General features: G+C 31.4%; 1 protein-coding gene across 1 annotated transcript; it reads left to right on the forward strand.

The window, feature by feature from the left end:
- Window positions 1-6,586: 6,586 nt before the first annotated feature.
- Window positions 6,587-12,229, forward strand: LOC143062917 (uncharacterized). The gene is made up of 6 exons (XM_076234743.1): window positions 6,587-6,653; window positions 7,319-7,396; window positions 9,996-10,168; window positions 10,768-10,932; window positions 11,515-11,561; window positions 12,114-12,229. The coding sequence occupies exons 2-6, from the start codon at window positions 7,341-7,343 to the stop codon at window positions 12,183-12,185; spliced, it is 513 nt and encodes a 170-aa protein (XP_076090858.1). The 5' UTR covers window positions 6,587-6,653; window positions 7,319-7,340; the 3' UTR covers window positions 12,186-12,229.
- Window positions 12,230-24,109: the final 11,880 nt, after the last annotated feature.

Below are 24,109 nucleotides of genomic sequence, written 5' to 3' on the forward strand. Positions count from 1 at the left end.
ACGGACACATGATGACGCAGGCAAAACATCTCTTCATTTATCATCACAGATTGTTATTTTTATTTGCATATGAATTTAAAAATATAATAACTAATAAGTTCGTCTAATCTTTTCAAGCTTACATGTATCAGATCGCATACAATATATCAAATATATTATATAATTTTTTATTTTTTTATATTAAAATTATTAGTTTTTCATGTTGCTCCAAAGAGACAGTTCTCTTCATGATGATCGCTATATATTGATATACTATCTTTATCTAGTGATTTCTCGGCGAAAGCTAAATGTGCAAGTTCAAAGGGATTAATCAAAAATAAAAGCAATTTCCATTATTTATCTCATTGCAGTAGACAAAGTTAAAAATGTGAAGGTCACTTGGTTCATTTTGTTATAAATTTTCAAAAAAAAAAACAACATTCGGTTCCATGATAAACGTGGTAAATAATTATGGCATTATACTGTTTCAAACCATGGTTGAATTAGTTTTAAAACTAGTGTGGTGTTAATATATTTGTAATGTTTTTGTATGACTTGCTATTATGTTTGAATATACAGGAACTCATAAAAAATGTACTAATGATGTGTTCTTTTAATTATGTATTTCATTTAGATGAGAATTGTAAAAATAATATGATATAGAAGTGGCATTTATCAGTTTAACGAAATTCAATTGAAAACTAGTGTCATATTCATAAGTTTACATAAACCTTGACAAAATATGCACTCGCTAAACATGCGTCTACAGTTTGTCGTTCATCGTTTGTTAGAACAAACGATACATTTCTTTCTAACTTCACCCTGATTAAACGATGTATTTGTTTTAACGTTTGTAAAGAGTCTGTTTATCAACAACATGTGCATGCATTATTGAAAGTTCAAACAGGGGCAAGAAACACTAATTCTAATTTGACGTGCTTCTTTCGCTTTGTAAAGAAACCCAAGCTCTAAATCCAATAAAATTTGTTTGCACATGCGTATATTGACTTCCTAGAATAATGAATTTTATCAAATTATCATGCACTTGATATATTTCCTTAACTTTAATAAAAACAACACTCTTAAATGGTGCACATGATGTTACTTATTCATTTATTATGACTGTAATGTGTTGCATTCCGAAATTGACATATTTGAACTTGATACGACAACCGTTCATGCTGGCTGTTCAAACTCCTCCCTCTGAAAAATCATAGTACCAGCCGTTTGCTTCGTTACAAACAAAAAGGGAGGTTCATGGCAGAGCCTACACAAACGCTTTTACACTTATACTTATCGGATATAGAAATTACCTTAATTGTCCTATTCAGAATCGAAATAATTAAACGATGTATTTGTTTCTACTTTTGCAGCGTTTAGAAAACAACAACAAACGCCGCACAATGTTTACAAAATTTTGGTTAGAAAGAAATGCACTCTAGGTACAAGTCATGCACTTTCCGAAGAAAATTAAGGGTGTATTTAATTTTCCTTTTTCATTTTCGTTAAGTTTGATAGCTCTTTGCTTACCATATTGTTTTACATGATATTATAAATATACGGAATTATTGGTGCATGACACATGTGATATATAAGTTTTAACAAATATAGCTTATTATTAATTTAATTTGACCTTACTATAATGATTTGGAATGTTTATATTTATAATGTTTTAATACTTGTATTGAAAACCGTAATCACGACATTATACTGTAAATTGATGTGATAATTTATCAATTTATTTCAAATGCATGCATACATTTCAAACTGTATTGTAGGAGTCTCGGTAGTCGAAATACTAGTACTGTATCACTATCCTGAGGTTGTGATACAGTATTAGTAGTACCAAAATAGCACAATAGTACTGAAAGTGGCGTTAACCAACAATCAATCAATTAAAGAATATCATAGATGCACCTATGTTGTCCTTGCTTTTGGTACCCAAGATGAAAATGAATATTCGAATAATATACAAAAAAGACGTTAGAGTAGCAACTATTGTTCAAACGTAAAGTTCATCAAGGATTTCGGACCACCTAAGACTGAAAACTTGATTGTTTTGATACAATTTTCCATGTTTCTAATTTTGACAATAGTAACTTTTTCTTTTTCGGTGGGCATCTACCTTCTCTTTATTCAAAACCATTCAGGAGCGGATCCAGCCATTTCTAAAAAGGGGAGTTTCCAACCCAGGAGTAAGGAGGGGTTCAAACTATATGTTCCCATTCAAATGCATTGATCGTCCAAAAAGGGTAGTTTCAATCCCCGGACCCCTCTCCCCCATTGGTACACCACTGCCATTGATCCGCCATAGATGGTAAATGCTAAAAATTTAAACATCTTTTTGTATATGACGGAGCCAGGTATAATGTCTTTTGGCAAACATATGCAATGTACATTGTAATACTTATAAAATTAAATAAAAACAAGTTATATTGACTACATTTATAAATCATAAATTAGGCCATTGCTTTAATGCATGTCTTTATGTCTCTGCTTGATATTTGTCTCATTGACAATCAAACCACATTCGCTTACTAAGCACTTGAGACCTGCAGTTGTTTACATTTTGTCTCTGCTGTGTAGTTGTCTCATTGGCAATCATACCACATCTCTTGACGTGAGACCTAGAGTGGTTTACAATCCCGTCCTTTGGGCTCTACGTGATAGTTCTCTCATTAACAAGAATGCTACTTCTCCTTATTTTCATACAATGCGTAATACCTCACATGATAAACAGATCACATATAATGTACACTGCCTCACAAGACAAACAGTTGACATAATTTTTCTTTACTGTCTCATCATCTATAGTAGAAACATGCTTTGCTTAGGTTTAGGTAATAAACGTTTTATAACGTTTAGATATAGAGCGTCACTGGTGAGTCTTATGTAGACGAAACACGCGTCTGGCGTATTAAATTATTATCCTGGTATCGTCACCACGAAATGGTTGACCGTTATGGAATAACCGTTTCACAGATGATATCGGATATGTTCCTTATGTCGTTACTACAATACCCAACACGACGGATGCCACATGGGAAGCAGGATCATTTGAGATCACCCCCAGTTTGTGGTGGGGTTCGTGTTGTTTTATAGTCTTTAGTTTTCTATGTTTTGTCTTCTGTACTGTTATTTGTCTGTTTGTCTTTTTATTTTTAGCCATGTCAGTTTTTTTTCAATCTATGAGTTTGACTGTCTCTCTGGTATCTTTCGTCCACCTATGATAACTTTTTAGATCATAAATTGTAAACTACACTGGTACATACAGATACTGCGTTGGTTTTGTCAAAAACTGCATTGTTTCAAAGACAGAGCGACATAACTCTATTTTTATCAAAGTATCATCCACATTAAAAAATAGTTGCAATACAAGCTCACATGAAATTAATAATTTATACATTTGGATGGTTCGAAGCGCTTTTCAGGATTTACCTTTAAGTTAATAATCAGGTACGTTTTAAAAAACAAAGCAATTAGAAGCCAATAATGCATAGTGTTTACTGTAGAACCTTCATTGTTGAAAATGGTCTCATAAGAACAAAATTCATTTCTGAAATCATAAATTTGTCAACAGGTGTACATTATTAGGCGTTAAACAGAGCATATATATATGTGTATGATTGCCAATTAAACGACTATCAACATAGGTACTAGGATTTAATTAACTAACGGATACTGCGAAACTGAATAAAACGCATTCGATTGAGAAAGCCATTACACTGAACGAATAATTTGATCTATGACACAATGTAAATATAAAATTAATAAGATATGGGTTAAGATGTTAAATAATACAAGAGAGTCAACAATAACCTTAGACAAAATGCCACTCAATAAGTAAAACTTACACAGGTAAATAAAACTAATTTTGCTGTAAGGTGTACAACAGTCATTGAGTATGGAAATATTTTTTACAATATAGAATACTTTACACGGTCAATCATCAGTATTTTTATTTTTGAGCTAGTCTAACACTTTTGCATTTTGTGGAAAGCTGCAGAAAATGCCAAAATAGCATCTTTATATTTATTTTGTCAACAACATTTGCCAAGTGAGAGGTTTAGCTAGCTTTAAAACTAGGAATAATCCACCATTTTCTACATCAAAAAATGCATGCACCAAGTCAGGAATATGACTGTTGTTATCCATTCGTTTGATATGTTTGAGCTTTTGATTTTACCGTTTGATTAGGGACTTTCGGTTTTGAATTTTCCTCGGAGATCAGTATTTTGTGATTTTACTTTTCGATATGAGCTAAGACTTTTTCCAAAAAGATATGTTTCGACAAAAAGTGTTTTACAAATATACAAATGCTTGTGAAATGTCCTTCTATAAAGACTTTGCTGATATCTTTTTAAACAAAAAATGTCATCGTATATGACCATTCGTGATCAAGTATGGCAATGTCGACATGCATATTACGTTATTAGTGATCGTACATACGATTATATCAACCTGTTTATCAATCGGTAAAACTCGGTTGACTCTGCATACGGAATCGGCCGAGTTGTGACGAATGCCTGTTCATTTATCAGTAAACTTGACATCATCATGATCATTAATGACAATTTTATTTTTACAATCACAGCAGCTTCAACAATGCACTTACCTGATCACTTGCTATTTAATTATCTTGTAAAATATGTGTTAATTTTTCTTATGAAATACCACTCGCTCTTGTGCTATTAAACATACACAACTGAATATGATACGTTAAATACAAAGAATGTCTTTGTTGTGGGTACTTTATGATTCCTGAAAAATAACAAAACAAGTGAAAAGTGAAATAAAAAAATACCAAAATTAAAACGAAAAGTGCCTAATCAAATGGCCAAACCAAAAGCTCAAACACATCAAACAAATGGATAACAACTGTCATGTTCCTGACTTCGAATACAACTGATCATATAGCTAGTCAAACTCACTAGTGAATCATTCGTCTTCGACGGAGCCACGTAATTTACAAAGGTTTATTTTCACCGTGTATATTAAAAAATATTTGAAAGATAAAATCCCCAGATGTATGCCATTTTTTAAACAATTATTCCCTGCCTGCATTACTATTTTGATTGACAGCGAAAAATAAAAGCGATTATTTGCTGAGAAAAAAGTGTACGACAAAAGAGGTAAACGTAAAGAAAATAACAACATAACATAAATCCCTTCTATGAAAAAGAAAGCACTGAACATACAAAAGGTGTGTGCCAAATATGTTGCCCATTTAGAAATATCTTTGCACGGGGGTTGACCGTCCATCAGACAGTCTTCAGAATTACGAGGCAAAGGATAAAAAAAACATTGAAAGTATTTAGTTTATCGATTATGTAATTCAGTCAGTAAAGAACAGGGACAATCAAAAATATAAAACGTCCATGGAAAGACGAAAAGAAAAGAAACTAGTCCTCAAACACAACCAAGGAAACTAAAACTTGCCAAAAAAAACAACACCAAAATTCGTGGAGAAAACAAGGTGCATCAGAAGGTTGATTCATAATTCGCTTGTAGCACCCCGTAATCATTCCATTAAAATTTACATTCGGTGGTGTGACACATTTCATATTTTATAATGTCAACGTAATCATGATGTCAACATAATCATAAGGACGTTCGAAAAACATTTCTTGGGAATGACTTTAACATGAGGAAGTGTTCTAGTAAGTAACAACCTTCAATCAAAGGTTAAAACTCACTCGAGTAAAGTTGTATTGTTTTGAAGTTTTGGTTGATCTGTTATGCTACGTTTTTATTAATTTTTGGATTTCGTATCATGCTATTTGCTAATGAATTTCTGAATGATTGTTTATTCGTACGTTTTGCTTTTACCTTTGATAATTCAATTTAGAAATAATTTAGCTTTGGTATGATTACGACATGGGATCATCTCCTGTTTTAAGGAGTAGTCGTTTTGCTCAATTTTAGATAAATAAGAATAAAGGAATATGACAGCTGTTATCAAATAGTCTGTTTTTATTTAAGTAGGCGTTTGTTTTTGTTGCAATTTAGTGTTCCTGTTGTTCTTTTGTATTCCTCTTATAGTTGGCGTTTCCCTCGGTTTGTAACTCGAATTTGTTTTCTCTTAATCTAATAGACTTTTGAACACCAGTATACTACTGTTGGCTTATACTCATTTGTAGTGTTTTGTTGGCTGTTGTCTTTTTCTGATTTTTGTTTTGTTGGGTCTGTTTTCAATTTGTGTGATTGTCCCTTAATATTTTCTACTATTAAGACGTATGGGATCAGAGGAACAACATTTGCTTAAATTTCAATTCTGCAGTTTTTTTTTTTTTTATTTTTCTCGAGCTAAGTTAACAATATGAATTTTAGCCGTTCAGTTCAGGGCCATTGTGATTTCATCATCTAAAGTGCATTTGCTTTTGAGATCTAGATCACTTGTCAAAACCTGATACGTGATTTTCACATTAAACAAAGTATTACGCAAAATTTAACTTTAAGTAGGTACATGTATATTCAAATAGTCTAGATATGTTATTTCAATTTCAATTTGATGAAAGAACAAAATTATTAAAAAAAAGTATGAAACTGATTACATGTTCACGGCACGTGTCAATAATAACTATCTGAGACATGACGTTTCTTATCTCTGCATTTAACCAGACAAAACTGATAACCTCTATACTATCGTTCTTCAGTCTTTCTTGTAGATCAGAGTAAGTACAGTTTAAATTCTTTCAATGGTGAAAATGTGGAATGATTATTTTTTTTCCCAACGGTTTACAATACTTTTTAAACAAACTGCAACTTCAAGTTATTCGGACATGCATATGTATCAAATAATACAACACAAACAAGTCATGTAATATATAATATGTTTTTCCTGTATTCCTCACAAGAATGAATTATATGAATATTTTAAAGGATTGTACTTGTTTATTTGATATAATGAATTTATCATGTCTCCTTTTGCATTTACTTTACGCGTAGTTCAGGTCCGATTCCTTAACCATAGTTCAAATGTATGAAAATAAATTGTAGGCTTTTCAAAAGTGTTTCGTTCTAACCAAAATATTGATAATAAATACAATAGTTTGCATGAAGTTGGTAGTCTACATAATGACTTTTTCAAAAAGGGATTAATTGTAAGCTAAATGTATGCTATAACTCATACTCATTTTCTTGCAAAGTTAAGATACACCTATGTATACATTGACGAATTAACATATTTTATTTTGAGATGCTTTAATAACTTAATCAAGCTATTTCTACGAAAACTACTTAATCATATTACAATATACATCTTTATCATTATTATTTTAATGATTTACGTTAATATTTCCTACATAATGTTGATCAAATCCAATACAACATTTTCCAGATCTTAAGGAACATATAGCAAGATGATTAAAGTGCTTTGTCTTGCGTTAATGGTATGCAGTAGTCTGGCTGTTCCACTGTGAGTAATATGACATTACATGTCAAAAATACTGTAGCAAATACAATAATCCGGCTAAACGGTACAACAATGAACATTTAGACAACGAATGTCTCTTCGCTGATGCTTGAGGCCAAATTATTTAAAAGAAAAACGCGAACGGAAATGTTGCAAAGCTGATCTAATCGAAGAGGTATGATTTGGGCCCTTCAATGGCAAAAAAGGAAATTATTCAAGCTTTCCAAATGTTTGTAATTTGTAAACAAAAATGCACAGGTTGATATTATATGGACATTTGAGTGCAGATAGGTTACTTGTCGATATGATGTCATAATGCCGTATTGTATGCACATGATTTTGAACCGTAGTAAAAAGGAGAGGCCGACCTGTAAAAATAGTAGAAAAAATATAGTTGAGACGAACACATGTGTGTGTATATTAAGTTTTTTTTATACGCCAAGAAGTACATTTTTTCACACCATTAACAGATACAATGAATCTACTCAAGAGCTTTTTTTACAACTTTACATTGACAAAGATGCGCACAAGATTGAATGAGTGTATCGTATTTCAAAGACATTTTTTGTAAGATAATTGTAAAATATCGTCATACCAATTCAAGATTTGGTAATAGGAAATTATTTCCAAGCCGTGATACCAGTTGAATTTTGCTAACAAGAAATCCACGTCTTCAAGGACAATGCAAAACATATACCCCCACGACACTAACTAAAATGGAAATCCTGGATAATCAAAAGTCTGTTCTATGTTCCTTTGGAATTTTAACCATAGTCCATCACTGTATTGGATATAAAGTGTCCTTTCAAATAACGTTATATTGCTTGGTCTTCCAAGTGATCAAAGAAACCTCTTTCTAGATTATAAACATCAATTGTATCAGCAATCAAAGCCGGGCTTCAAGTGTCGTTAAACTACATATTCCAAAGGTTGCGTGAATCAGATGTAGATACTAATTCCAAAGATCTTTTAAAGTACATACAATATTAATAAAACATTGACTTTTCTATACTTTACACAAGCATTCTCCATTCATAACTAAAACATTTTAAAAGACAAGTCTAAAGTGTTGGTCCGTAGATACAAGTATCTTATCTTAGGGATGGTAGAATCCAGACTCTCATTTAATCAAATAAATCTTTGAAACCGACATTATCGAGATGCTTGCTTTCTTTCTTTCTTATGTAGAAGCTTCCTATCTTAGGAACACCCTTTACTGGGTTAAAGGGAATATTTACATAAGTGGGTAAATTGTAGATTTCTTTTAAGATGCTTTATTTCTTGATTGACAACATATGTTTAACCTTTGGAGAACGTATGTGCCTGTCCCAAGTCAGGAGCCTGTAATTCAGTGGTTGTTGTTTGTTTATGTGTTACATATTTGTTTTTCGTTCTTTTTTTTTACATAAATAAGGCCGTTAGTTTGTGGTATGGGTTTTGCTCATTGTTGAAGGCCGTACGGTGACCTATAGTTGTTAATGTCAGTGTCATTTTGGTCTTTTGTGGATAGTTGTCTCATTGGCAATCATACCACATCTTCTTTTTTGTAGTCATATTTTCAACTAACCATTGGCTTTCCCATTGAAACCAACAGTGTCCTTCTTACTTTCGACTTGTTCTATTATTCATATACAGATGACTTAATACATGAACGTCTTAGGAAGAAAGAAAAAAATAGCAGTATCCTCTGACTTTATATAGATATCACTTTTTTTTAAATAATTCAAAATTTGGAGACAATTTTGAATGCATTCATTCCATCGCACTTGAGATTGAGGACACAACGTTAACCGATACAGTCAAGTCTGTCTTGTTTTTGTCTCTCTCTTGTAGAATATATCTTTCACGGATATGTCGTATCTAGAATGCCGCTGTCTTTTCCCCCGATCGTATCACTTATAAAAAAGACTGATCACCGATTTTGTACCATTTACAACAAATCGGACGCAGACACAAGTTTTTGTGAACTGTTATGTGTTTTCGTAGTTTACCTGTTGTAATGAACTTTTATATTATTTATGTATGTATTTCTCTGTACTTATCGTTCTTGTGTGAACACTGAAACCCCACCATATTCATTATGTGTCTATCCTATACCAGAATTTAGTAATAATTTGTTGGTGTTTTTAGATGTCTGTCAAAACTGTTTTTCGTTCTTTGAAGTATCAACATTCAGGTTGTTCATTTACTCTTTTGATTTTTTTCGTTTAGTAAAACGGGATAATTTTATTCCTTAACGGTGTATATTTTTGTTTTTGTTCAAGGTTGTATGGTAACCGATAACTGCTGTATACCGGTTTGGTTCTCCGTTTACAGTTTTCTCATTGTCATTGCATCGCATCTTTAATTATCATGTTGCATTCAGTAGAAGTAGAAAAAATAGATATTTTTAAAGATTTGAAAATGACGAATGGTTATATATCATCATGATTAATATCATCATAAATGTAAGGATCGAAATTAGTTAAGCCAGACGCGCATTTTGTGTACAAATGACTCATCAGTGACGCTCCGATTTTCATAAATTTGTTCATCAATCTATACGCTATCTTACCTAAGTAAATATCCGTTTAATGACTTAATTCAAATGTTATGTTAACAGAACAAGTACTTCAGTTCCTCATTCTACTATGAGCGTACAGAATGCAGTAGCAAAATTACAACACATTGTGAAACAGGAAGTTGCTGTTTTGTGGCAAAGTGCTGACACAAATAAAGATGGGAAATTTACTGCCTCAGATATGGATGTAATTTTCACTGACTACGATCATGACAGTACGTTCATTATGTGTTATTTTTTTAATTAAAAGTATATCCATATAGTAGGAATATTTCAAATAAAAGTATTCGAAGTTCCTTTATTATAAATACTTTTTCAGTAGGAACAATATTTAGGAAGTAATAAGCAATAAGATAAACTCAAATTGAAATGCTTACTTTTGTCAAAAAATTGCGATCGAACACGATTCCATGTTAGTATGAACCTTTAACACTGAATGAAAAACATTTATATTACACTTTATTTTACAGATAAGATAGAGTTATCGCACTTTGTTCACACATTTTTTGGCAAGGCTATTTATTTGTCAGAAAAAGTTTTTCATAAGCCTCAAAAAGAACATTAAACATATTTGATTCAATAATTTCGGGAAAAAAATAAACAGTCAATATCAATGCATCTAGGACAAAACCTCGGCATAATAAAAAAAAAAAGAACAAAGCGAAACATTGCACGGAAAACAAAGGATTCAGCAATACTCTAATTTTGAACATTTTTGTAATTCTCAATTGAAAAAAGACGTATTTTAACCTCATCAACCAGATCATGCAAGCTAACGGAAATATTCTAATTCATATATGTACTTTTTTAATAGACGATAGTGTAATTACGAAAGCAGAATTCATTGGGAGATTTGCTCACAATCAACCAGAGATGAATACCATAGCACAGGGTCTGTTTCTTACATTTGATGTCAACAGAGATGACACTATAACTCATCATGACCTTGATCTGTTTTATCAAAGAATGGATACTGATCGTAAGTTAATTTTATTGTAATAGAAGTAAAAAAAATACTACTGTTGCTTTTTTTTATTGATATTGTCATATTTATTGATAAGTTTACAAAACCTTGAAATGTTCAAAAAACCTCCAGATTCCCCCTCCCCCAGAAATTGATTATATTAGCTGTAGTTGTCAAAACCTTTCGAAAGTTATGGGTCATTAATTCTCTCCAACTTCGCTCTTGATTTGGATATGTTTCCTGTTTGATTTAAGCTTCACATATGTGTTTTTGTAGACAAAATACTGGCGAACAAACAGTTATATTCTCGGATTTTATGATAGAAAAAAAGTTTCCTGGTATTTTTTAATCATTATTATTATTTCTTTTACGAGAATGGACGTTTTGTAGTTACCCAGGAAACGTATATTTTATTTACATCGTATCTCCCGCAAAAGCACCCAAACTGTCAATTATTTATCTAAGTTTGATCTTGGACTAATATATTGAAGTAATAGTTCAAGGTATGATTAAATACCTCTACATTTAATTTGTAATTCTTTTATTTGTTTCAACCGCATTTTTCACTATAAAAGCTTTTGTGTTTTTATTTTGCAGATAGCAACAATGTAAATCAGTCAGAATTCACGAAGTATTTCACAGAAGTAAGTAAGAGTTCATGATCAAGGGTTTAAAATGATTTATTCATACAAATTGCCGGCATAATCATTTCGGAACATATCCCCAGAAGACAATGACGATTTATTCACATCTAGAATAACATATAGAGATAAAAAGGAACAAGTTATATAGACGCATACATGCATGATGCAAGGTATAATCTTGAAATAGCGGTTTTTCAGATTAATTGTCATAAATGAATTGTAGAGATCCGAAGTGTCAAGATAGTTGTTTAACTGCAATATCACCGTAGTGTAAACAGAAAGTTTTTCTGCACTATCAGACAAATATTTGATGAGTTTCCAAATTGCTCGTATCGTTTATCGTTTATAAATTATTGAGTAAATATTTGATTATTCATTTCAAATATTCATCTATTTTGTCAACTTTCTATTGAAAATGTTTCGTATCTTCTAGAATGTATTTCCGTTTTTGCAGAGTATCTAGCAACAATAAACAAGTTCTTCAATTTATTAGTGATTAACGTGTATTATATTGATATATTTTAATATTTATGTTTTTATTTATCGTTATAGGTGATGACTTTACTGTTTGTTATTCAATTACAAGGAGGAAACACTCCCGTTACAACAACGGCTTCTGGATAGAGCAACAAAACGCAGAATTTATTAAAGTTTTTCACCTGTTTCTATCAAGTTGTACCATTTTCTTGTATAAATTTATCATATTGTTCCAATCATCTGCCCCTAGTCATCTGAGACACAATTATTATGTTTTCATAGTCAAACTGTATGATAGCATATAACTGACACAATTTAAATTTGTAACGTTTCCATTATTGGGAGAACATATTTTCTTACTCGTGAGTGTTATAATAAGATATCTTAAAATTTATTTATGTCTTAAAACAACCACAATTTTTCAATTGTTGTCTCCTCTGGTAACATTGAGATTTTGCGACAATAAAAATGATTATTTCTGAATTAAGAATATCCTATATAAAGAATAGATTCCAATATAAACTAAGTTTTCAACTCACTCAGCCAAATTTGACCTATGATGGATTTGAGTATTATCTAAAGACCATTTTGATCAAAGAACTTTTCAACCGTTTGATTCTTATACATCATTGTCGTTCAAATATTCGGCTTTAGGCAATGCAGATAAATACAGATAGTGCATCGGACGCATGTAATTTATACAGTGTAGTTTTACCTTTTTATATTGATTTAACCCGTATGTTGGGTGATGTTCGTAGAGCAGAACACGTTACCTTATTGACACCCACAGTCGCGTCGCAATTGGAGTTCTCGGGATTAACCAAATTGTTAATTTTTTTATCACCATTATTTGTATCATCTGAATGGATTTATATTCTTTCATAAATCATATATAACAGATATTGGTAAATACATGAAGAATAAAATGAAAATAACATTTTATTAATTGTATTCATCAGGAACGTTCAAAGTTAACTTTTCATGAGTGGAGCAGAAACATTAGTTTCTGACTAGTTCCTAAAAAAGGAAGTATGATAAGAGTCATTATTTTACAATGCAATTGCATATAAGTCTACTTGTTCAAGCCTTTTAAGACAATAAATTTTTGGGATATTGCAGAATCTAAATTCTCAGTGCCTAAAACTGTTGTGAAAGATTTGCATGTTGTTCTTCGATTGGAAATTAAAAATGCAGTTAAATGATCTCAATCCAAATTATTTTGGAACTTCAATCAAAACAAAGAAACTAATTTTTTTTGGAGAATTCCGGAATTCCAAAAAACGGAGCGAGCCATGGTGCGTCACCAAATTAAGCGTCTCATGCTATGCAAGTACCACTCACACTGCGAATTTCTCAATAGAAAATAAGACACAATTGACAAATATACAGATACATGTATGTCTAATATTAGGGATTCCAATTACATGACACATGTTGAAAATGGAATGAAATTTTGATCGTGTCATCACCTTGAATATATAAGTGTTTTTAAAGTTGCGAAATTAACTAAATGTATCCCTCTTAAACACACTTATATTTGATATTGTATATAATTAAATGTTTTATGCCATATCTATTCTTATCTAATTAGTATGTTATGTGTACTTTAATAGGTCATGGTCTTTCATTTCAAAGCTAGTAGAGTCGTATATCTTAACGTTATATGTCAAAGTTGGTGACACGATATACGATTCAGCAATATTTTTTTATGAAAATTTTAAAAATGCTTCGAAAAGAACATAAATAAAACATTCTATCTTTTCGTATTCATAAATGGGATACAGAATTTCATTCAAAAGCTGCTCGAGTTGTCTATCTTTACGTTATACAGTAAGGTGGGCAAAACACAATCTGCTCGACTAATAGTTTTCCAAATCTAAACGATTGTCACATTTGTGTACGGTTTTTATGGTTTAAGCTGTTTGGGTCTTTGTATCGGAAATATCAATTATTTACTCTTAAACCAGTTGCTCGTATGAAACGGGTAATGTTTGTCTTATAAATATTATGATGGTATAATACTAAACTCATTACGGGAGGGATTGCGCTTGATTTTCATATGATGAAGACATAATCTTTCAATCCGTTTAACTGATGTCTTGAGCTGGCAGGTCAGTAACTGTTAGTATTCCTTTGTTAATGTATGTATCATTGTCATTTTGCTTAGTTTCTTTTTTTTATCTATTCAGGTATCGAACTCAAACGTCTTTTACACTGCGTTTTACATTTGCCAAAACCAGCTGCATTTTTGCGCTTGTCATAGCCAGGAGCCTCTGGCACTTTGTTAATATTATTTATTTTTTTACGTAAACTTAAAACGTATCAATGAAAAGAATGTTAATGGCGCCGTTTTGTTAACATTTCAATTGACTGTATCATTGTATTAACGTAAATGTCCTCAATTGGAACGAAATACCGAAGGACTGTAGACCATCACTTAGCAACATATATCTGTGGACATGGGGGAAAATGTGAAATTCTACAACAGTAGCGGCAACAACGGTTGTAATGGTATTCGTCTTTTAACTTTCTGCACCTGAATAAATGTATTTTAAATGTTTTCAACTGTACTCATTGGTGTTATAGCAGTCATTATGAAAGTGATTATATATATATATATATATATATATATATATATATATATATATATATATATATATATATATATATATATATATATATATATATATATATATATATATATATATATATACTTTATGTTATCCACCTCTCCATTCTAAACTTAATGTCAAGACATAAAATGTGGGCTAACCCGTTGACAACTGCCTAAATTCAAGTTAATACAATTTAACAACTACTATTTTCGATATTTCATATCGTTGACTTAGTCGGCCTTTACTAAGAAAAACTCCTTTCTTGAGTTTTGTTTTGCCAACAATAGTCATAATGGTACTAATTTAAGCGATATAATTTATTGATAATCAATTAAGAATTATTGGTTCCTCTTTTTTATAAATCACTCTCTTCGTGTTAGCTGTTTTATTCATACCACACTCTTGCATCAAAGATTTTCAACTGCGAACACGACTTTAAATGATGACTTCAAAACAACATCTTATTGCAAATGTACACATTTCCAAGTTATATATAATACGGCTGGCTACTTCTGAACATTTCATACACATAAAATATATATACCAAAAGGTCGAAACACTAGATGCAAAGATTAAAAACATAACATTTCATTTCATATCCTGTCAAAGATTATGCCAGACAAAGAACTTTTAGAAATAAAGGCTCAACGAAATAACGAAAATACATGCCACTTTTATCTTTATAGACCGCAATGTTGGCAGACACCTAAAAATAACTCCATAAAACACAAATCATAAACACTTTCATGTTGTGTTTACATTATTATATATTAAATGATTGATTAAGGTATTAAGTATTGAAATTCAGTTTTATACTAACGACAGTGACAAATGAGAAAAACCAGGAACACTTATTTGAATGTTTTAGGTACTTTCGGAATTTCATGAGCTTAATTTTCCTTAAAAATAACTGTACCAAAACAATAGTTGTTGGAAAAATATTAAAATGATATTCTGCTAAATGTTATATCCAAGCTACCGACACAACTTGACTTGATGCATACTGTAAACTACCTTCATGAATAATTGTTGATATGATTCAAATAGATTCTGTGAAATCCCAGTTGTTTTCGTACCGTATTAATATGTCCTCTTCTTCTGTATAGTATTAAAGTAGAAATTTAAAAACTCAAGTTAAGTCTTGAAAAAAAATATCCTTCCAACTATTGGTAAATAAACATAAGCAATCTTATTTTGGATGAAAAACAAACATTGTTCAAGGAAACAAAAGTACTTTGAAAATGATATCATCAAGATGCTTTCATTTCTTACTGCAAAAAATATTTGATATGTTCTGATGAACATGTTTGTCAACATCGGTATGGGAATCAATTGTTTTCTGTTTCCTTGTTGGCTATTTATCTTATTCGTACGATTCCTTCCATGCTAAGAAACCTTGAATAATATTTAAGTGTATGTTCCACTATACAAATGACCTCGTATAAAATAATTTACAGTTTTGACAAACACTGGTCGTATATGTTCCATTCAATCTAAAATAAAGGGTACCACGGATACAATAAAGTCTACTTGATACCATGATCATGACTTACTACAGTGAAAAATCGAACGTTAAGATCAGTATAAAAGTTATCGAAACCTTTCAACTCTTTTTTTATCACAGAGTTATTAAAAAGTCTTTTGTAGAGAAAATCTAGCGTCTGCCCAATAATTCTCTATACCTGGTATCTCACTGTTGGTTTAGTATTCCAAAGCATGTAGTTCTAATTTTGCAGTTACAAGAAAAAGTTATTTTCAAGTGATAATATTCTTATTGTTTTCTTTTATTTGTTATGCAATGTTTTCAAGTGTTTCATATCTAATCAATATAAATAATGTCCTGATGACAATGTATACAACATATACACCCGCGACACTTACCATGCAGGATGTCCTGAACAATTACAAGTTTCATCTATTTTGACATATAATTTAAACCGCATATTTGCAAAACACAACAATCAAAACATGCCAAAAAAGAACAGATTGTCTTTTTTTCTCAATCATTTAGGCCTTCGATACAGGCAGCCATTGCCTTCGGTAGTGACAAATCAATTGCAAAGACACAGTACATACCACATAATTTAATTATTAAACATGTCGTAAAAATTCAACCTTCGAGCTTTTTTAGAGAATGACGTAATGAATGAAATTAATATGTATACATTTAGATAATGAGTGAATCCGATCTGGATGATATGTGCGAGTACATACATTCAAAATGTCATTATCATTTGCAATCTTTTTCAAGCATTTTACCTGTTTATCCTTTACAAAGATATGCCAAAATCCAAACTTAAAGACAAATGGACCTTTAAATGCGTATTCTACTGAAAAGATAATGTTCTCTCACTAAATAATTCAATGTTTGGTTACTATGTTGAACACATCTATCCAATCAAAATTGAGATAAAGGATACAAATAAACTCATCACAGATACCAAGATTGAAATTTTATATTTACGCCAAACGCGCGTTTCGTCTACAAAAGACTCATCAGTGACGATCGAACGTACAACGGATGTAGTTAAGGACTGGCTCATAGATTGACTTACATCTAGAAATTGGCAATGCTGGTCGGCTGAAAAGAAAACTTTACGACAAAATAGATGATGTAAGCTTTCAATTGTTAAAAATGTCATTTCTATATAACATTCCAGAAGCTCCTGCATATGGAGTATATATCTCCCAGTTGTTTTAACCTTGTAGTTTTGATGATTCTTTTCAGATATGTCTTCTTTAATAACCTGGGTAGAAATATTGAACTTTCTTAGTCAGCTTTATCCATGAACAACTTTAGATAATTCTGTTACTCAACGTAATCCATGCATAACTTAAAATGTTATTTAAGTCTCAGACTAATAGACAATCGACTGTCATACAAGTGAGCAGTTTAGCTTAGCTATAAAGTCAGGTTTAATTCACCATTTTCTACGTAATAAAATTCCTGTACCAAGTCAGGCAAATAACATTTATTTCAATTCCTTTGATGTGAAATTGAGAATTGAAATAGGAAATGTGTCATAGAGATAACAAACCGACCAAAGAGCAAAAACAGCTGAAGGCCACCACTTGGTCTTCAACACAGCGAGAAAATCCCACACCCGTAGGTGTGCTTCAGCTGGCCCTACGCAATGTGTACTAGTTCAGTGATAATGAACGTCATACTAAACTCCGAAATATATAAATGAACAAAACTAAAAAAACGATGTGCTTGAGATTTTGATTTTGCCATTTGATAATGTACTTTTCAGTTTGAGTTTTCCTTAGAGTTCAGCATTCTTGTTTTTTTCCTTTTTTTAATCATAGATAAAAAAAAAAAGATAACCCGTTAAGGGTTTTGGATATAATAGATCTTAGATTAGTGTTTGTATGGCTTAATATACTGGACTCTTAACAATGTAAGGAAGAACACTTATCATAATCCCAACTACAACTTGATACTATTTATATTTAAGATGTACCTTCTGATTGTTTATTTGAAACAGAGTAGACCTAGGAATAAATAAATGTGATATAACTATTGAAACATGAAAACTTCTTTAATGGCGCTTTAAATTATTAATAACGAAGTAATGACCCATAATTTATGCCTAATGTGTGTTGTTACGTCAGTTTTGGTCCAATTTCGACAACAAAAATAGCAGTGTTTAGCATAAATTCAGCTGCAACTCCTGATCCAGAAAATGTTTGTGTTCAGTGATATATTATAATCATTGTTTTTTCCTATGGAGTAATTATATTAAATTGTAGGTTGCAAACAAGGTTTTCTTGATGCTTTTATGTTTAAAAATGCACAATTTGTTCAAAAGGTGCTGACGTTGGAGCCTAATATATAATGTACTTTTAAAAAGGAGAAGGTTCACGAAGGGTTAAGTTGGCCCTAATTTTTTTATGTTTTTAAAATCGGGCCATTTAACATAGAAATACATGTGATAATACTATTAAGACAAAAATATTTTTTCTGGCACTTTTCTTTACAATTTATGGAGCTTTGACCACTTAAATAAATATCATAAAAAAATATGCATTATAAGGTAAATTTTAGTACTTTTTTCCATAAATTTAATTGTTTTTGGCATACTTAATATTGGCCGCCATCTACGATCCAAAAAAATATATTGATGCATTCTGTATCAAAATTGGAATCTTTTGGTTACAACACATTTTGGGTCGTAGGTGGCGGCCAAGGTATTATTATAGCTTTTAGGTCTGCAAATTTCACAATATCATCATATTTTGACAAAATGTCCAAAATAGACTTACTTTAAAGAATAGTATGTACTTTTTTGAAAAGAGCTGATATATTTAGCAATAAGACTTTTGCAATAGACCTATTTAACGAACCAAATTGAGACTGTTTGGTGTTTTAAGATAAAATTGATATTGTATGCCATTTTGTGCTATAAATGTGAACCTCTTGTCCTTTACCGATAAGTAATGCTTCTGAAATATATTCATTTTATAAACAAAACATAATCTTTTGGTGTTAAATGATACATTTGAAATGTAAGGCCTTATATGGCAAATTTAAAAGATATCAATTATAAACTAAACATTTCCAGATACTTTCATCTTGTCCCATGAATCATATTTCTATTTTGGATTCATGTGAGATCACCCCCAGTTTAACTGAGTTTCGTGTTGCTTAGTCTTTTGTTTTCCATGTTGTGTTTTGTGAACTATTGGTTGTCTTTATTTTTCTTTTTTAACCATGTCAGTTTATTTTTGACCTATGAGTTTGAATGTCCCCCTGGCACTTTTCACCCTCTTTTGTACTTTGTTAGCGTCTTCAAATCAAGTTCAATTTGAGAATGATTTTTGCCAACATTCCAACAGAGAGCATATTATTTAAGTACCACCATAGGATGATTTAGAATAGACCTATTCTTTCCCTATCATGGTGTGATCATAAATTTATAATATAAGAAGATTATTTTAGTACTTTATGATATAAAGACTTCAACTACTGAGGTAAACTATTTTTATAACCCTCTATGACACAACAAGTGTTCAAAGAACAAGAAAATAAAAGTGAAATAAAATTAAAGATATTTTTGGTTTTATTGTGCTCGTATTGTGGTCCTATAAGTATGTAGCTGACCAATTCATTGTATGTGTTCTTCACACTATTTCTTAGCAACGTTGTTGAAAGACCTTTTGTACATTGAAGACGAGTTTCGTCTTGAATGACTGCTATCATGGTATTTAAGTTAAAATCGTGAAGTATTTTTTGCAATTCAACAAAACGAACTAGCAATGTAGTGGAGGACTAACTAACTGACCGGTAAGTAATCTCAATTTCTTTACGTTTTTCTTTTTAGTTTAAAGAAGCGACTAATATTTGAATTTCAATATGATAACAACTATTCGGTGTATTTCAACATTTGTCCTGTCCACTCCATTGATTCAAAACTCTTTAATATATGTTTAATATAACGGTATAATCTTTTCCCGTCTGTTCAAGGTAGGAAAAAGTACTTGTTCCGACGTGATTTCTAATTAACATGTTAAGTTATTCGTGTACTACTGTGTTTCTCATATATGTAATGTATTTAACTATTTGAACGCCTTGCACTGAGTTGACAACTGAAATTTTAATAGGACATCCGTCTTAACTCGAGATTTTTCTTGACATGAACAGATATAAAATGTTCAAATAATACATAAAGCTGAATAAGATGTCCTGAATGCCTATCCTAGTTATACATACAACGACACGGCAGTTTTAGTTATGGCACGATTGGTATAATTTTTTCTATACAATTTTTCTTCGTGCTATATAGTTTTATTATCACAAGAAAATATTAATTTCATTCGGCCGGTGACAATCTTGAAAATAATGTTGGATAAGAAAGATTTGAAGACATTACATTTACTTTACCCACGAGATGCACAAATGTTTTGGTCTCTTGATATTTCCCTAGGAAGTGCGTTTTGCAAGTCTTAACCTTTCTGCTTAGATTGGTAGTATCTACGATTTGGAGGTTGTGTATTTTTCTGGTTCTTACATAAGACAGTGCAGATCTTTTAACAAATCTCTTCAAATCGACAAGACGCTTTAAAAAAAATGAGAAAAAAACTGGCAAGATATTTTCCAAATTACATGTCTTTCGATTTCTTTTATGATATTTTTGAAGAAAGAGAATGATTTTAAGCAGATTATACATTGTAAGCATAACAGATTTGATTTTGCTATAATAGTATAAATGCAAAAGGCAATACATATCTAGTTTGCTTTATATAAGGGAGCTACCATTTGATTTTTATGGAGGGGGGGGGGGCTATGATGAACAATATTGTCCTGCATTTTTTTAGCTGTAATCTCTGTCCTGCCTCTGTTCGGTCCTGCCTTTTTTTTTAGTTTATCCTGATTTTTTTTACCTTAATTGTCGTTCTGACTTTTTTTTGTAAGTGTCTCATCCTGCCTTTTTTTTTACTAAAAACTCTTGTCCTGCCTATTTTTTTCAAATTTCATCCTAGACCCCCCCCCTAAAAATTAAATGGTAGCTCCCTAATGTATCATCCATATGGAAATTTCATATTAAATCCATCAGACCATCTGGTCTTCGTATGAATATTTATATCTCCTATGAAAAAGGGACGAACGATACCAAAGGGACAGCCAAACTCATAAATCTAAAACAAACTGACAACGCCATGGCTATAAATGAAAAAGACAAACAGACAAACAATAGTACACATGACACAACATAGAAAACTAAAGAATAAACAACACGAACCCCACCAAAAACTAGGGATGATCTCAGGTGCTCCGGAAGGGTAAGCAGATCCTGCTCCACATGTGGCACCCGTTGTGTTGATTATGCGATAACAAATCCGGTAAATAGTCTAATTCGGTAGGTCACATAGGGATGAATGTACTTTGGTTGCATATTATATCCTACAGTAATCGAGCAAATAAAAATGAAAATTCTACATAGGCGTGTAAAATTGACTAAACTACTAACTTCCTTACAGGGCATTTAGTCATGTGTTAAATATATATGTAATGATGAATTGTCAGTGTGTGGGTTGTTGGAATGCTTTGTTTTGCAAAAAAATATGTGTGATGTCATTTAACATAATACATGAGTTGAATGTACATAAAGAAGGCAATGGATATTTTATGCAGCAATTCATTATGCGTCAGATGTATGCTGCTCTGTGAGCACACATTTATAGTTTTAATAATGCAAAATCTATCAATATTTATTTTATAATATTTTTTTTTAAAAAGGTCGTTTTCCCTGAAATTTCTAAATGAAGTTTGATATTGTACGCTACATCTATTTATTTCAGACACGTCCGGGGACCCTAAATACTTGGTCGCGCGAGCACGCCTGATAAAAGTTTACTGAAACACGTGTCGTTCGCATGTATATCAGCATCAAAATACGGGCTTTTTCAATTCTTCAAAACTCCATTTTGGTTTTCAAAATATATATATATATATGATTTTATTACAGGAATTTTAATGTAAATAAAGAAAGGTTTCATAAAGATATCACAAGTTCAATGGTGTCACCAGACATAATAACTGGTGTTACGCATGATAATGATTGCATATCAGGAGGGGCTTACCCTGTCTAAGTAGATTAGGAATTTATGCGATTCCGACCATTTACTCCTAAACTTTTCTGTTTGTACCGGATTTGGTATTATCTTACCTGACATCAGAATGTTTCCATCAAAAGTATAAAACAATGTATCACTACATATTCATTAACATTGAATTTTAGTAACCGCAAAAAATAACATTTAAAATACATGTATTTAGATAAACACATAACAAAAAACCACATGATGACGTTAAAAGTGAACATAGTCACTCTACCTATCCTTATATTGAATTAGCCCAACAGGCATGGGTAAAAGATAACCATTTAAGATGGACCATTCATACTTTTTGTAATAAGCTAAAACTAAAATTATCAAAATTCAGCAATTATCATATTTTATCCGTTACTAGATGTATACTGTATGTATTTTTCTTTTAGCTAATAAATGGAATGAAAAAAAAATTAAAATGTATTTTTTGCATCCGTCTGCTTTGACTTCCTCAAAAGACCACTTTCGAGTTCATCCGTCACCGGAAAAACGCGCTTTTAAGACGTCATTCACCAGAATGATGAGTGTCAATTTTGAGAATTAAATTTGCCGAATAATTCGTATAATATAGAATTATAGTTTTCCAACCACTCGCTCAACATACACCTTTTCGCTAATCCCGGCTGACCCGGCCGCTTGAACTTTTGACGTCAACAACAATCACTTTTCCATTGTGGCGTCAGATATTTTGTTTTGTGACGTCAAAATTTTACGGGAACCTGTGTGATATCCAGTAATGGTGGACAAATAGCGATAAGGTGTAGTGGAATGGAAGTGACGACGCCCTTAAACGCACAAATGACGTTCACTTAAACCAGAGTTTTTGATGGAAATGCATCGAACTCGAAAGTTGTCTATTAAATGTTGAATGGTTTTGAATTTATATGAATGGGAATTTTTAAAGCAAAAACCGAAAACTCCGAATATTTTCTGTGCATTTTAAAACCAATTCCTAATCGAAATGACTACTTGTAACTGCCACGTTGATTTTAACAAATAATTAAAACTATAAAGCAAAAACTATCTTTATGGAAGATTGAATATGTAGTTAAGTGAAACGACTAATATGTAATTTATGGGGCATATCTTCTGTAACTTCCACGAGAAGCACTTTGACACCAGTCGCCTAATGGTATAAGATATAACTGATTGGTAAACGGACATCAAATTTAGACTAGAATAATAAATTATTCAAGCACACTATTTATATATGTATATTTAGATATGGAAATCACGTCCGTGCAAATGTGAAAAAAATATGCGTTGTTTTTTTCATAAATACGGCATCGTCCTGAACATGCATGAAATATCGGCCACTGGACTTTAAGCAACTTATAATTAATCAATTATTACAGCAAATATCATTAATTTGACATAGTGTGCATACAATAATCAATTCTAGACATGAAGTAGCATACAATAATCAATTCTACTGAGTGTGTTGTTCTATAGAACTACACTGAACAAACAAATTACTGAACCATGTTACTGGATCCATCGCTTCACGCATGGTCTGGTATTTCTTGTCTACCACTGAGTCAGTTTTATCTATAAATTGATCTCACAATTATAGAATTCAAGTAAATTTTATTACTCTAACAAAACAAATATAACATTGGAATAGTAATGGAAAAATATTTGTCTTCATTCAAAATTCATACAAATAAAAATTATAGTTTTAAAAACGTTGTCACATTCAGAAAGCGCTATACGAAAGGACTCAACACAATGTGGATACACAAGGGAGTTTTGTTTTACTTACATAAATGATGATATATATACCAAAAAATATAAAAGGAATAACAAATATATTTGACAGTATACAGATAACAGACCATACCAACT

This window comes from Mytilus galloprovincialis, chromosome 2 (assembly GCF_965363235.1).
Source record: "Mytilus galloprovincialis chromosome 2, xbMytGall1.hap1.1, whole genome shotgun sequence".
Taxonomy (NCBI): domain Eukaryota; kingdom Metazoa; phylum Mollusca; class Bivalvia; order Mytilida; family Mytilidae; genus Mytilus; species Mytilus galloprovincialis.